The sequence below is a fragment of the Bombus flavifrons genome, chromosome 2 (genome assembly GCF_040668555.2).
Source record: "Bombus flavifrons isolate JBK064 chromosome 2, iyBomFlav1_principal, whole genome shotgun sequence".
Taxonomy (NCBI): domain Eukaryota; kingdom Metazoa; phylum Arthropoda; class Insecta; order Hymenoptera; family Apidae; genus Bombus; species Bombus flavifrons.
In genome coordinates, this window is record NC_138443.1 from 20,297,745 (window position 1) to 20,314,959 (window position 17,215).

The 17,215-nt window shown below is 33.5% G+C and overlaps 1 protein-coding gene across 7 annotated transcripts; it reads left to right on the forward strand.

Annotated features, from left to right (window-relative positions):
• Nucleotides 1-981: 981 nt before the first annotated feature.
• On the forward strand, nt 982-14,424 carry LOC138189598 (angiopoietin-2). Of its 7 annotated transcripts, XM_069131655.1 has the most exons (13): nt 982-1,088; nt 1,189-1,366; nt 1,438-2,507; nt 2,796-2,912; nt 9,106-9,389; nt 9,825-10,375; nt 10,516-10,778; nt 11,244-11,577; nt 12,604-12,735; nt 13,023-13,210; nt 13,403-13,546; nt 13,704-13,828; nt 13,937-14,424. In XM_069131655.1, exons 3-13 carry the CDS (start codon nt 2,422-2,424, stop codon nt 14,029-14,031), a joined length of 2,319 nt encoding a protein of 772 aa, XP_068987756.1. In that variant the 5' UTR covers nt 982-1,088; nt 1,189-1,366; nt 1,438-2,421; the 3' UTR covers nt 14,032-14,424. The 7 variants fall into 7 exon arrangements, with proteins under 7 accessions (XP_068987756.1, XP_068987755.1, XP_068987757.1 ...); XM_069131654.1 differs by lacking the exon at nt 982-1,088 and having other exon boundaries at nt 1,135-1,366; XM_069131656.1 differs by lacking the exon at nt 982-1,088 and having other exon boundaries at nt 1,135-1,366; nt 1,458-2,507.
• The last annotated feature ends 2,791 nt before the right edge of the window (nt 14,425-17,215 follow it).

Below are 17,215 nucleotides of genomic sequence, written 5' to 3' on the forward strand. Positions count from 1 at the left end.
TTACTAATTTTCTTGTACATCTTCTTTCCGATCGTATCTTGTTACTTTTTCCTTTATCGCATTTACCGAATTACTGTATTGCATTCTTTTTTTCGATTTTGATTAGATTCGTTATTTAATCTTTTCCATTTCTTCATTCTCGTCGTTGTCGTTGGAATTTTAATGCATATTTCACATCGATGCGCCCTGATAATCATGGAATGCACATTTCACAGTAATACCGAGTATGCCTGTTCTCGTTTCTTGATCAACAATTGTATCGACGTCTCGATCAAGGTGAAAAGTCTGACACGTTCTCTTAGAATGTAAGATCATGACATTCTCGAAATATTTCACACAAGTTCTCTTAGATTCGGAAAATAATGTTTTGATTTGTTTGTAATTTCACACGAAGAGTATAGATACGAGATAGAAGCTCAGCTATAAATAACTGACGACATTTATCTTATTTAAAAGCAATTTTCACCTTTGAATTAGCTCACCTTAATAATAGTTATTTCCTTGATCTTCATTTTACGTTTAAGTTATGTAATTTTAATCCTCGTTCCAACTACGCTCTGACACATTTTAATTAAAAGATAAATAATGATTTATAAAAAGATGATTTATAATCATTACAAAGAAAATGAAAGTTATCAATACGTTAGATGCAAATATATTAAATATTAGATAGATATCGATGCGATATAGATATGTATTTACAAATTAATATATCATACGCAGGTAATGTTCGGTTTATTCCTGTTTATTTTTCAATCAACTGTAATCGATATTGTCAGAAAGTCAAAAGTAGGAGTAAAATGGCTGTTGGAACTGTTGAAAGTTTGGAAGCATGAAGAACGGCAGCAGTAAGAATTAAAACAGTATTTATGGTGTATGTAGTAGTAGCATAGAATGACGGAATAACTCGTACTATAGATGTACTCAAATAAGCGAAGGGGCAAGACAATGATGGGGACTGACAGTCGTATTCGCGTATGGTCACATACATGTATGTCTTCGTTTTATAAGTGACGTCATCTTGTTCCTGCGATAGGAACTTCTCCTGGTGACGCTGGCAACGACATCAGTCAAGAAGGGGTAGAGTGGTAGGTAGGGTGAGAAAGAGAAGGGCAACGCAAAGGAAGGGGAAGAAGAAGTTGCAACGAAACGGAACAGTACGAATTCAAACGGATCGAACCGTTTCAGATCGGATCATAGCCTTACAGAGGGAAAGGACGGAAAAAGACCACAGAATGGTCGGTAGATCAGTGGGGAGAGGTACAAGCACTCTTTCAAAGCGGACACGTATGTACGTGAAAGTAACTCTTACTATTCAGCGGCGATCGGGAACTTGTTGGTGCTTTATGGTGTCGGCAGTCTGGTTGTTTGTATCGAATTTAAAATACGGTGCGCATAATTGCGTATTACTGTTGTGTATTTTGCTCGTTATTTCAGGAGACGTACGAACAATAAAGTGAAAAACATAAGAATAAGGAAGGGTGATGCACAATCGTATATGACATAGAGTTTGTCTATGTTTCAATTTATATGGAACTTATATATCTAGGAAGAAGAGAAGAACGGGGATAGATCATCGAACTTGGAAGAAAACGGAACAGGTGTCATACACAACATTCGGTGCGAAGTGCGCGTAATCATCGAGATTCAAAAGAATTAAATAATGGTTCTGATTTTGTCTGTGGAACAGTTGCGCACATATAAATACAACAAATTGATACGGTCTTTTGTCTTTCTTTTTTAAGTCGTTTCTAAGAGACATAGTATACCGCGCACACCGACATATACATTTTGTTTCATTTTTAATACGTTTATTTAACTTTTTCGTCCGCTTCTCTCGGAAAATCTCTATCTGTCAGTGTACAGAAATGAAATATTGATTATACTAATTACTCATTTACCGTGTGTGTGTGTGTGTCTTCATCAAGGGAATGTCAATGTTCGTAATGACAACGGTCGTGTATATTTCGATCAAGGCGAACGAATATTAAAAGTAGAGCGAAACCAACAGAACAAGTAATGATTTTGCTACAAAGAGAAAAATGAGAAAAGTATAGGATTCGCTTAAGTTTATCATCTCATCTTATCCTTGGTGCGTATACGGTGATCAAAGTGTTATATCGAAGAGGATCGGGATAAACTCCGCTGTGATCACTTTGAACATTCGTTATGATAACGAATTGTTATGAAACAATTTAAAATTGGTAATGGCGAAAGAAAGATCTTTTCCTGTTTGTTGCAACTTGTAATAGTCGTGTTTTCTTTGCCGAGTGTTTCGTGATTTGTGCTTCGATCAAATTGGTTTTGTTCCAGTCGAAAAGAACATTTACATTCTCGCGTATATATCTTCACTTAGAAACATTATCGTTGGTGAATTTACTTATTGCTTTGTACATATATATAAGCGTTGAGAATGAATGGATGTTCGGCTTAAAAAGAAGAAGAAGAAGAACTTGCATGCGAACAACTAACCGAACATTAAGTGATCTTCGTCGGGAGTGCCGTGGGTACGTGAATTTTTAAAATCGCGTATTTTTCTTCGTTCCGTTCTTTATTTCTGCCGTTCTCTCTTTCTTTTTCTTCTGTTTCTTCTTCTTCTTCTTCTGCTTCTTCTATTTCTTTTCTTCTTCTTTTCTTTCTCCTTTCCCTTTTATACTTCCTCGCCATTGACATTGCCGTTAAATATCCATTCACTCCCATATCTTTCATATTCCTTTCATTCTCTGCGATTGTTCGATCATGAGAGAAGCTGTAGTACTTGCCACATGTTTATTGGGTATCGTGTTTGCTGGAAGTCCTAGACTACCCAGGACCTCTGCCGATGAACGTAATACCCGTAACGTTAGTAACAATGGAGGCAACGTCACTGGAAACACGATACCGATACCCAGCCGCAATTCCCAACGAAATAGGTAAGTTGGCATAAAAAACAATAAAGTATATTAATTAACATTGTTTTTTTTGTAAAGATCGGAAGTTGAGAACAGAGTAAGATGACAGGCATTGTATCACTTAAGTTCATTCGATAGATTGATCGATGATAAATATTCGAGAAGACTAATTTCTTCTTCTTGTTTAATTTTGTGAATAGCATATAGTGTATAACATATGTGTGTGCGTGTGTGTGTGCGCGCGCGCGCGCGTGTGTGTGTGTGTACATATTCACTTAATCGTAGTTGACCAACGGACAGTCTGTCCGTACAGCTTTCCTGTGTTTCTTGCGCGGTGAAAAGTTAAAAAATCGAATAATTCTTCTGGAATTTGTTATTCTGAAACAAGTACAATTTAATTGTGATTTGCTCGTTTGTGTAGCAAATTTGTACCGCTTAATATTAGGAAAATGAAAATGAGTTATTTGTTTAGAACGAATGTGGTAATAAAAGTAACGCCGATTCAAATAAAATTGGTTTAAGTTTAATGCTTTGATCCGATGACTTTAATCGTAAGAAATTGAACCAAGAATTTCCGTTATTGTACTGAAACAGGTTTATACTCGCCTTTTTCTTTCGCTTTCTCTTTCCATCCTCTCAATTCGTGCAGCGTGTAGCAGCATACATCTACAATCTGCAGTATACAGCTATAAATCCCTCGTCGTCGTGTTGTCTCGCCTTGTGTTGTCGTTCTATTGGGGTTCATGCTAGACTTTCCCTTATGTAACTTCGCAGAACAACGCGAAAGGTGTTTGATTCTTAATAATAGTAGCGGAATTGCTAAAGAATATTTTGTCACTTATGTAATAGAATTTTATGAATTTTATCGGATCGTTGATTGTAAACCTTGCTTTCTTTCTAGAAATTACATACTGGTTGCCTTCTCATCTCGCTTTCCACTTACGTGCCTATTACATATTAGCCAAACTATCTTTTCTTCTATTTATTTACCATTTCATTTATCGCTAAGAACTTGTCAACAATAACGAGTCTGTTAATTCTTGTATTTGATACACCTTCTTCTAACGACACTGCACAAACCACAACTAATAATTAATTAATCGTCTAATTAAACTGGTAGGCAGAAGCTACATCGAGATTATCTCGGTTGTCTAGAAAATTGTTTTGTTTTAGCATCTACAACGTTTTATTTTTCAAAAGCAAATCTTTAATCTTGATTAGCTCGAATAAGTCGATCAGTTCGGTTTTTGTGTAGATCAAATAACTTTTGGCGCGTAAGATCAATACAATTTCGACAATCAGGCTCAAATTGCGTAATATAATACAATATTTAAAATAGTATGAACAGTCAACGAGAAAAACTCAACATCTCCCTTCGCGCGCGTATCATTCTCTTTTTCATGCGTAAGATTTACATGTGTATGTGTGTACGAGTATAAGATAACAAATACGAAAAACCATATATTCTCTCTAATGTATGTGGTAACGTATTAGCTGACATATACACTAGTGTTTTCCTTCTAGTCCATTTGAATTAATATTTTTTCAGGAACAAATTGATAGTAAAAATATTTTTGCATATTATATAAAGCGACTTTGAAACAATTTTCCCCTGATGCTTTATAAAAGAAATACCGATTAAACGAAAAAAACACAACCTTTTTTTACATATCGTTTTATACCTTGAACGCTATTTGTTGTATTATGAAAAAGTTTCAGTAGAACTTTGTGAGTTAATAAAATAATCTGTAAAATGAGACTCATTGCGTCACGATAAGCCCAATTTTTATATTGTAAATTAGTAAAATATGCGAAAAAGTACATTTTTCATAATCGATTTGTCAACTTCACACGGAAACGGGACATTTTTAATTTTGAAAAACTTTAATATACATATTACTCCAGCTCGACTTTGTTTTCAGAGATATTTGTAAAAAAGCTGTCTTGTACCCCGTTGTCCATCCGTAGTGGCATATGTGTCAGTGTATTTTCTGTTTATGAACAAGAGTCTTGGGTGAGTTTAAAGGTTCCATGCACAATTGCGTATTCGAGGTTGCAAGAAAAATACCTGTCATGTCATAACTTATGACTCAAATAATTGATATTATTTTACAAAATAGAACGATTGTTATTATTTTATGTAAGTGTTGCCGACCTCCTCGTGGTGACTGGTTTTTAAAGAAGCTAAGCTCAATACATTAATGATATTCATCTTTAATTGAATTGTAAGACAGACAGACATTTCTTAGAACCTTCCATGTGCAGTTGGGCCACGGAGCTGTATCCCGGTCTCGGCCCACCTTCGTTCGTATACATCATATGGTATACAGAATAAACAGAGAATAAGCGTCAGGTTTCGGTCAGGTCACTCTATCTGGTCGCTGGAAACTAATACGAGCGCATACGCTGCCAGGAACGTACAATTATTACAGGCAGTACTACTCACTGTAATGGTATCGATAGTTTTTTTGCTCGCAATATCTTGGAAACTATGGCCGACAGACTCTTGCATGTATAGGAAAAAATTGTTCAAAATGTTGAGTCTTTACAAGAAAATTAAACGTATTCAAAAATCACTTAAATCTAGTTTTCTAGAACTGTAAGTTTCTAACAGTTTCACTGTAAACATTTTATTTGTAAGCCTGCATCGCACTGTCTTCATGATTATCCATCTTAAGCGATCGATACCAATCGGGAAGTAGATATATCAATGTCAGACTCTACCAAAAATGAACATAATATGTAAATAGATTGCAACGCGAAAAGAGACGAGAGACAAATTCACTACAAGTTTGATGATACCTTTGCAACACTCCTATATGTACGTTTACGCTTACTTACCTTTACGCATAACAACTTTATCGATATTAGTTCTTAATAAATATTGTTTCTGTTGCCTAAGAATAACACGAAGGTTGTAAACCGACGTAATAGGAAATTCGTAAATGTCAGGATACATGGACGGGGGGGGGTATACATATATGTATACACGTGTTACATCTACTACCATTAGTCGTTCCGCTAGAATCATCATGGTATTCGTCTCGTAATTTGTTACCTTTCTTTTTCAATCTTACGGAAGTTATCAGTTGTGGAATGTCGTCCGTTGTAAGCGCTCGTTGTAATTCCGCTTCCACCTTTCAATAGTCGTTGTTAGTTTTTGTTCGTTGGTTTCGCTGCGGAGTACTTTTACACTAGAGTAATTTCGATAATATTCATGCCCATTTTCGTTATAAGCTGGTTAAAAATGTGGATCAAGTAAAACAATTATACAGTTATAGCTTAATAAATTAAATTAAAACATGCGTTCTATCATGTATGTTTATATTGTAACCTTTCTTTCTCTCTTTTTTTTTTTGCAACGTCATGGACCTTATATGATACAATTGTATTTGAAAGAATAACGGCATTTTCTGTTTTCTATGAATCGAAGGACCGATATCTATAATAATTACGCTTATGGTATCAATTATTCTTATTGAGACTTATTTAAGAGGAGCATTCGTGAAAGAACAAGGTCTTATTATTATTATTTAAGGTAACATTATATAACGATGTCGGCATAATAATTGAAACAACAGAGATATCAGCGATTAACATTACGCGATACGTTTGAGATGATAGAATTTTATAATAGACAACTTCATTTACATATTAATCTGACAATTTGATAATTAGAAGGAAAGTAAAGAGAACGATTTTTTTTGGCTTAGGAACACGAGACCTGTTTATTATTATAATTTGTATAATCATACGTACATACTATACTTGTAGATGAATCGGCAATAGCTGCAACTATTCTTACAACTATTCTTATTCTTCAACTTCTAGAAGTAGAAATTAATACAATAAAATTACGTTTTAAATTTCATTCTTCAGTTAGAATCGTTCAAGTATATGTGAAGAAATCAGTCAGAAGCAAATCTCGTCAGCACCAAATACGTACTTGTATAAATATTTGTTTCTCATTCAGCCAATCGTAACTACGACAGTAGACATAGTCGATCATCGATCGCATTTAAGCAATACTAACCTCAGCTGCCTATACAGTTGATCGAATTGTGAACCATTTTTCAAACAATCAGTCGACGATACGTCGAGCACTGCAGCAGCAGTATCGTTGTGTTTGTAAAGGTCTCTCGATCAAAAATTTTACATAAAGTTTATCTAACAACTGGGTTTGATGGATGTGACCTTTGAGGATACTTTGTTTTATCGCTCCTCGATGAATCTGGCATTAATGATTGTAATATCGTAATTCTAAAGAATTAAAAGAGATAACTCAACTTTTTATATTGTAAAAATAAAATAACTTTGCCCGAAAGAAGCTGATAAGTATCATAAAGTATTTTTATTATCGGAAAGGGTAAAGTAAACATAAGTTAACTTCACAAACTTTTCTATTATATATTCTATTATATATTCTATTATTCATTCTATTATATATTCTTATGATCATGAAAGGTTTCGTCTCATCATATTAAATCAGTTAAATAGGATTTAAAAAGTATTCCTTACTAATAATTCTTATTAATCACTTGTCATTAATTTTTTTAATTCATTTTTAATAGGAATAATCTCATTATAGCACGTAGGACTATCAAACTTGCAACGAGCGGGCGTTTCAATTACAAGGCTACAGGGTCTCGGCCGATTGCTCTTATGTGCAATGTGTAATTTTAATAATAATTGTAGATGTTCATCAATTTGAAGAAAAAAAGGAACAAAATTTCGATTTATCCGTATTTTAAGCACAGGTGTACAACGTCAACGTAAACTGTAATTTACATGAAAATATTTAGAAGAAATATTAGCGAAAAAGTAACAGATTCTAATATATTATTTAAACAATTCACTATTTCAGTCGCCAAGAATATGTTAGCGTTCATCCGGAGTATTCATCCACCAGTGAACTGGTGTAAATACTCTCCGTTTTTCGTTGTTCACTTTCACTGTGGAGGAATCATCTATCCAGCGATCCTCCAACGCGAAACAGTACAAGTTTGGCTTTATCTATGCGAGAGCCATAAACTCGCATACATACGTATAGGTAATATCACATCTTGCCCGGTACATAAAGCTGCCAGCAACCTAACCGATACCAAGATAAAAGGTAGCAAAGGTATTTTTACGAATATGTACATATCTCGAAAGCTACAGCCGAGCGGGGCTCCAAACATACGTAGGAAAAAGTTGTTCGAAATCATGATCCTGACAATAATATATTTGAAAATCATTGAAACTGGTAAACGTAGATCTCCTCGTTCGAATAATTAATAATTAGGATATTTTCCTACTCTCCTTACAAGGTATATTTATCGTATCTGTATATTTAGTAAAAGCGAGTGAGCAAATATTTGCGAGTCATTTTCTTTCTGTATATATTTTACTATAATTCTACATTCTATAATCATTGCATGTTACATACTATATTTATATATAATTATTATTATAAATTACATTTTTATTCGACGAATAAAGCCAGAGTAATCCAGAGAATACACACACGAATACGAATACGAATACGAATATCGCGTGTGCGTTACGAAAAGAGAATAAATGATAAAATTTACGAAAATATGTTGTAATTCTTAATAATGTATATGTATGTTAATTATTTAAGTATGTTGATTATCGTTCAGTAGTCGTGTACATGTGGTAAAAGTAATGACAACAATGCCGTTATATTTTACATTACATACAATTACATACAAATTCTACAAATTTAGGCATTACACTATAAAGTTTACAGATTTGTAAGATTCGAAAGGACCGTAATAACCATGGAGAGTACGACTGTTGACCTACCTATGGATTGCGTAAAATTACAGTTTACATCGTAACGAGAGAAAGGATACATCTGTGCAAGTTGTTTCAGATTCAGCTTTATCTTAGATCCGATACTATTTTATATAAGATAGAGCAACATTTTCCTCATTTATAGCAATGATATATCGATTATCAATATCGTTTAATTTATTTAAAGAAGATGAATTAATTTTGTAGCTTTTTGTAGTAACTAATATTAATCAAATTTGATAATTTGTTCATATTTTGAAATTTCTATTAATTGTTGAGATAGTTAAGATGTAACGAATCAATGGATGAACATTCTTACTTTTGCATTACTCCAGTGAAATGAAAATTTCTTAATTGAAATTAAAACGAATTTCATTCTTTGATCGTAATACTTTTCGGTACTTTTTTTTTTCAGAGAGCAATACCTCTTTAACGTTTTCGAGGTTATAGTTTCGACTTTGGAATCAAAATTACAGCGCATTGAAAATTTGGACAAAGCGGTGGAACACTTGATGAGAAGAGTGGAAGCTTTGGATTCACGCGTCAATGATAATATCGACAAAACCGATGCAGTTATTACAAAGCTACGAACATTAGATCTAAAACTTTTCAATTCTCATCAAATTGAATTTTCTTCAACCGAATCTGCATACTCGACAAAAAGGAGCGATGATAAAAACGACAGTGAAATCAGAAGCGGTACGTATGTATGTATGTACATAAAATGCTGATACGTAAAAACAGAAATTCGTTAACAGACGTATCTATAGAAGAAGAAAAGAAAAAAAAAAGAAAAAAATATTGGACTGATCGACTCGGTTAGAACAAACATGGATCGCAACTACAAATTGTCGTTTGAATTGTATTACATTTACAGCCGGTTTTCTTTTATCTGTATCGTTTACTTAACAATTTTATTTACGTGTATTTTATAGGTATGCATACATATACCTACATATGCACACACGTATACAAGCCTGCTTTCCCTGTATTCCCCCCCCCCCTTTTTTTCGTTCTCTTTGTCTCTTTTCCATACTTTTATCTTTTTACTGATGCTTCTTCTTCTTTTCTTTCTACGTTTGCCATTCGCTGTTCAAGTTTATCGTATAAATTGGCATTTATTTGGCAAAACAGGTCCGAAATTACAAGCAATCCATCAGAAGCGAGAAAATCCATCATCATCCGACTTCACTCTTGGTGAAAAATTATTGTCACTTGATCAAAAGGTATCGGATATAGATAATAAATTGATCGATTTGAAACATCAATTGGATAATAACTTGTTACAAAATGACGACATAAATGCCGAAGCCAGCGAGAAAAAGCCAGTCAGTATGAGCGTAATCGAAATCACTAAAGCGATGAGTAACGAAGTAATAAATCACATTACGATCGAGATAGAAAATTTAAGGCAAGCGACAAACAATATGGACAGAAAGTTACAGTTTCACGTAAACTTGGTTTCCGATCGTTTGGGAACTATTTACAACATGATGAGTGACGTGCACGATGCGATATTAGTGAGAGGAAGTACGAACGGTCGACCGGCGTTCAACGTTACAACAACAACAACGACAACTACCGAGCCGCCACCACCAAGGCAGAGTAAAATCGATCGACTCGTCGAACAAATATATCCAATGTTGACTGTATCGGAGAAAATGGATGAAGTCTGGAACGTCGTGGTAAGCTGAGAAGATGTGGCTAAATTGTTAATTTCACTGTTTACCGGCCGTGTTAATCACGTTGTATGACCGCATGCACAATTTTACATGTCCATTTGACGGCATTCCTTATAGATAGGTATGTATACTTTTTTCGACAGGTTGGCACGAAAAGTTCCGTGGACGATCTTTTGCCAAAATCCGATGAATTACTTACACAAACGCAAAGACAAGAAAGAGCGATCAGTGAAATTCATGCGGATTTAAGATCGAAAACGAATAAGATTATCGAAAATTTAGAAGGAGTGGAGAATAGACTTCGAAAGCAGGAGGACGATGTAGCTAGCCTTGCTCAGCGTCCAATACCTGCGGAATTGCTGCTGGATCCCACGATCGATCGCCTTGTCGAATACGACTCCAATAGGTTAGTTTTCCTTCTTTGATATTTTATTCGCTTGCTCTAATTATCATACACCATGTTACGAAATAATATAGAAACCAAAGGCATTTACGACGTTGTCAGTTCCATTCCATTTTTCGAAAAATAATCTTTTCTCTCTAATAATAACAGACAATGTACATACGTATTTCTATCTTTATCTGTTTGCTTTGTTCCGTTCGATGAAAAGAAATCTTTCGTTTCGTGTAATGTGAAAGAATCGTATTTCGAGTTGATTGCATCTGTTGTTAGTAAATATTCAAATATATTATTATACATAGGTATATGATGCGTGAAAGAACGATGTAAAAGAATATTAGTAAATAAATAAATAAATATGTAGAAAGTGTAGCGACAATATACTACGTTCAACTAACGAAACACCATTATTACATTGCTATGTAATTAATTATTATGTTTCATGTAGAACGAATTTCTTTCGATTCACAGGTACGTTGGACTCTCTGATGACATTGCAGTTGAAACAACCGTTTCACCGGTCAATCCGACTACCATTGTTTCGTCTGTGTCGATGTCCATGTCTTCCTCGACCTCGTCGAACGCCGTATCGATCAATAATTTCATTAATTCAAGCAATATAGCTGGTTCCACTAATTTCTCCAACTCGACAGCCAATCCTTCAATAGGCCCCCCATTATCCCCGAGTTCGCAGCGATCATCGTCTAAAAATCGTGGTGTTATATTTCCAAGTGTCAAAAACAAACCAAGTCCAGCAAATTCCACCTTTACCACCGATGCATTCCTTAATTACAAAGATGTTAAGGTAATAAACAACAAAAACATTCTCAACCCGTACCAATTAACGTCACTGGTAATCGGCACCGTTCAAACGAATTAGAAACAGTTTTTATATAGTATTTTATATTTTTCTCATTTCTTCTTTGGTTTTTAACCGACCAAAGTGGAATAATCGATATACCGCATGACTTTTATGCAAACATACTTTTTTCTTTCTTCCTCTCTCTTTTCTATAGTTTAGTTACCTTGTAAGACCCTGTAAGCGAATAAGCGAACGAACGCGATGAAACGGAAAAAGATGAGAGAGTAAACGTAACAACAACGCTGCTGTATTTCTATGTGAAGAATGTGTAGACAAGGGGAGGCCCAATTACTACGGAAAAGGAGGGATTGTGTAGGGAGGGGGAAGGGGGAACGGGTTGGGGAGAGAAAGAAGGAATCTTAAACATATGCATTTTATCGTGCATACACAGTATAGTTAAATCACTTATAGAATACACGACATGCCTACGTATATGCCCACCTTCGTTCACGTACATATCGTATGTGCTATAACACAAAGAAATGTTCAGATTTGAAAAATTTATTACGTAATACATCGATTAACATTCTGAATGTTTCGTTTAAACGGTCATTTTAAAGTTGCTCGTAATTACTCGTCTCGTCAAACCGTAAATAACACACAAAGTCACTATAATGCACACATGTGCATCACGTACAACCATCAACTTTGAAACATTCGAATATGGCTCGTAAAAAGTCCCTGTCGGTGAAATTTTTATTAATCCTTCCTTTATGGGAATTTTGAAAATCTATACCATATTTCTAGAAGAAATAAAAAGAAAGAAAGAGAAAAGTAGTTTTTACAATACGATTGTATAATTGAAAAATTAAATATGTATAACAATATTGTAGAAAGAGAGAAAACTACTAATCTATGTACGTAATATGTAACAGAGTGAAAAATCTACGCAAGAAAAACAAAGCGTTATTCCATATTATCAATGCTTACAAACACGATAATACATGTACATATTGTTTAACGTTACAGGGTTATTCATGTGTTGATTTGTTAAATGCTGGCATGAGAGATAACGGTGTCTATTATCTTCAAATTCGTGGAACAACCTATTGGTTTCTCAAGGTTTATTGCGAGCAGGATATCGCCGAAGGAGGTTGGACGGTAAAACAGAGATTCGTCCAAATACTATAATATGTATATACGCGTGTGCATCATGCATCGAGATAGAACTAGTGTGATAGAACGGCTTTTTTTTTCCAAAAAAAGTATATTTCGCAATGTAGAATCAATGTAGAATCAATGTAGAATCGATAGCTTATACTCTTAGGTTGTTACAGAAAAAGAATAACTGTGCGTACAATAAACAGCCGCGTTCGTTGGTAAAAGATATTTAATCTTCCTACTTCTTTTATCTCATAATTCGAAAAAGAATTTCCACTTTTTCCTAGGTTATTCAAAGAAGAGACGATTTCGGCGAGCCAAGAGAAAATTTCAATCGTGATTGGGCTGATTATAAAAACGGTTTTGGTGATCCTGCTCGAGAGTTTTGGCTTGGCAACGAAAACATATACATGTTAACTAACAACGAAGATTACATGCTTCGGGTGGAACTCGAAGATTTCGAAGGTAACAAAAGGTAAGAAATATCAAAATTACAATTGCAACTGATTTTGGATGCGAAGTTCGGACGTTTTAATGTCTGTGTAGAATAGATCGGAGAGGATTTCAAAGACGATTTTCTCTGTACATTTAAGAGATATAGAACGTTTCGGAACATTCGTATATCCGTGCGCATACAAAAATTATATATGTATGTACTTTCGTTTAGGTACGCACAGTACTCTCACTTCAAAATCTATTCAGAAGGAGAATATTATAAATTGGAGATTGACGGTTACGACGGAAATGCCGGTGACTCATTAAACGATCCATGGTACGGTTCGAACAATAGTCCGTTTTCCACGTACAACAGGTAACACGTTATTTCTTCATTTGTTAGAATGCATGAAATGACAATTTCGGTTATGTGAAAGCATAGAGTAAAAAGCATTGAAGAACGGATAATATCGGATAGATTAATCGTAATAAGAGTCAACTATTCGTTCGAGACGATATTTCATTTCACACAGGGACAACGATAGGTCATCGTTGAACTGCGCTTCCATGCTAAAAGGCGGATGGTGGTGGAAATCGTGCGGACGAGGATTAAACGGTCTTTATTTGAACGATCCTCAGGATTTAACCGCTCGACAAGGTATGATTGCTTACAAAATAATGTCGTTACGTACAACCAGCCATTCATGTTTCGTATTATCCGTTTAACGACAAAAGACAATTCTTCCTTTCTGTTATTTAATAAAAGGTATCGTATGGTTCCGTTGGAGAGGTTGGGATTATACTTTGAAACGTGCCACGATGATGATTAAACCAAAAGGACCAACAACAGCAATGATATAGACGATTATAACGATATAATAATAATAATAATAATAATAATAATAATAATAATAATAATAGAAAAATGTTTTCTAGAAGAATCGCGCTACGTCCGTAATGCTCGGTACGATAACGGATGACGTCGTTTATCAGTTACCAAATATACATATACACGTGTAAGGATGTTTGGAAATGTCGAATGAGAAAATAATCTTCTACCGATTATCTGTTCTCCATTTTTCTTTATTAAATACATTTTTGTTTCTTACTTGTTTCGATCCCGTTCTAATCAATAATTGAAAAGGTGCAAAACGATTCGTGTAAATTTTCCTTAAACTGAAGAAATTAAAAATATATGCGCATTATATATGTATATGTGAAGAATGGGCGATATAAAGTACGAACTCCCTATGATCATGTGTTTTATTCTATTTTATATATATATATCTGTATAACATGTATTCGATATATATATATATATATATATCGTAACATTTCTTTAGTTTATATCCATATTTTATATGGATAGAATTTCAAATATGAATTACAATACACAATTTTCTTTTCCCTCAACAATTGGATCTAAAAAAATATCGAATGTTTGCAAGATATTGAAAAATTATCGAATCAATCGGCATTATTATTATTATCATTATCATTATCATTATCACCATCATCATCATCACCATCATCATCATCATCATCATCATCACCATCACCATCATCATCATCATCATCACCATCATCATCATCATCACGTTTTAGCGTTGCTCGCTCGTTAAATTATAGTCCTAACCCAACACCGATTCCTCTTGCGGTTAATCATCTATATATACATATATATGAAATACAAGCAACTCGTAATTTAAAATAAAAATATAAAAACAAAATTCAATTTTCTACCATAATATTTTTCATTTATATTGTTATAATATTATATCATGTTGCATTACATTATGTTATAGATCAAGATTTTAATTTACAAATTCTGCTAATTTTCTGAAAAAAATTTTCCAATGGATATTATTTATTTATTTCTTTATAGTTAACGAGGATAATGATGATGATAAAATATTCATTGTTTCTACAATTTATGATGTCTATGAAGTTATATGTTCTCTTAAACCACGCAATGTTCCCATTGGTACCTACAAAAAATGAAAGGAAAAAAGAAAAATTATAGAAGAAGAAAGTCTAGCAATTATGTAACTAATAATAATAAGATAAAATTCACATTCACTTATATTCTATTTTAACCATCTATCTATCTATTTATCTATCTATGTTATAAAATACTTTCTCTCAAGTTGTTGTACCTGATGATAATTCGTTACGGTAATTGTATAACTAAATTTGCCAAGCAATTACAGAAATATAATATACGATATTAGAGATGTTTAAGTACTATTATTTTGCCATGTCTGTAAGAAACTTTTTTTTACTTACTTACCTTGCATAGTATCATAAAGAATCATAAGAGATCCCTCTCTGGCATCGAGAGCCTTACAACGATATCATCATCATCTTTCTTATTATTTTCATTTTTATCACTATCATCATTATCAGCAAGAAGATGATGCCTTGGAGTATGGCGGAAGAATATTCTCTGCAACGCTTTCTAAATTAAATATTTTGTACGCGCACCATGGTAAGGACTTACTCTGTTGTTGTTACAAAACCAACTTAACCATGATATTCAAGGTAACTAATCAACAAACTATTCTTTCACCTGCAAATCCAACAGTCTTCTATCGAAGTTCATCGTGGTAGATCATACTCTAAGGTACATAGTTCTACGGTTTGGCAAATTATTATTATTATTATTATTATTATTATTATTATTATTATTATTATTATTATTATTGAATATGGATACTTGGCAAAATTTAAAATTGCAAGAATTGAGTAGACTTTGAAAAAGCATCGAAGGAGCCCAAGCGAAGCTTTCTTTTCTTCGAGTTGTTGCATTTTGGATCGATATTCTGGAATTTTTAAATTATTCTTAAATCTTCCTATCTTATCTGTTAGTAAATTTTATTGATATTTAAAAAAAATTATAATAATAATAATAAATGTAGTAGTTGTTATACATATTTTATTTGGGTTTGAAATACCTGCTTCCTCCTCCCACCACTCTGAGTGAATCTTCCCAAGGTATTCTTTTTCAACAGCGTGCGCGTTCTTCGATTGTAACCAATTTCCCAAGGATTTAGAAAATCTAGCTTTGTATAAAAGTGAATATGAAATAATAATGATAATAGGTTGAAATGAATTGTCCAAATATATAACATAACAACAACAACAATAATAACAATAATAATAATAGAAAATTTATTTGCAAAAAAAGACAAACTTTTGGGACATAACCTCACAATTCAGTATTCAGATTGGCTTTCACAATCTTATGTTCAATTTTGGGAAAGAACACAAGATCTTATTTTCTTGTAACCACAAGAACGCACTGTTTCCATCCTTTAATAAGTAACAAAGAACTTAAAAGTCGCTAAATACTTATTTCGAACTATATTCATATGTACATATGTATACATATTTTAGACACATAGTACGTGAAAGTCAGGGAACTAAAGGACAATGTCGATGCGATAGCATAAGAAGGGTAATACGTTGGTTGGGTCTTCTATACGTGTTAACTTTATTTGAAATTACTAGAATAATTTACTATCGACTATAAATCTCCTTGTTTATAATAATGCCTTTATAATAAACTTTTCAACTGATAATCTTTTTACAATCTTCTTTTGACAGAACATTAGCACATTGCCAAGTGTATACCAACAGGTATACAAGGAACACACGACTTTCGTGCGATGTCATTTGTGTTTCAACCATCGTACAATGAACATCGAAGAATTAAACTTTTACGAATTAACTTATTAATTTATAACATTGCGGCTATTAATTTGTATCATTCAAAGTATTAATTTACAACATTTAAACTATTCTTTTCTAACAATTTACTATTAATTTATTAACTAATTCAATGGATTAATTTATTAACATTTAAACTATTAATTTGAAACATATAAACTATTGTAGTATCGTGGTCAGATTGTCTAAGAAATATCGGGTGAACTATAAACAATTTTGCGAGAGAGCCTAAGTGCCGACAGGCCGAAAGGGTCGGGAAACTTCAATGGGCCAAGCGGCCCATCAATGTGTCGTCGGTCCTTCAGTCTAGTGATTC

What these genes read in the sequence shown, in the direction of transcription:
- LOC138189598 (XM_069131655.1), top strand. Translation starts at nt 2,422, where the DNA reads ATGTTCGGCTTAAAAAGAAGAAGAAGAAGAACTTGCATGCGAACAACT. An exon ending in CGCAATTCCCAACGAAATAG is followed by an intron (nt 2,913 to 9,105) that starts GTAAGTTGGCAT and finishes TTTTTTTTTCAG; the next exon opens with AGAGCAATACCTCTTTAACG. An exon ending in TTAATTACAAAGATGTTAAG is followed by an intron (nt 11,578 to 12,603) that starts GTAATAAACAAC and finishes TTAACGTTACAG; the next exon opens with GGTTATTCATGTGTTGATTT.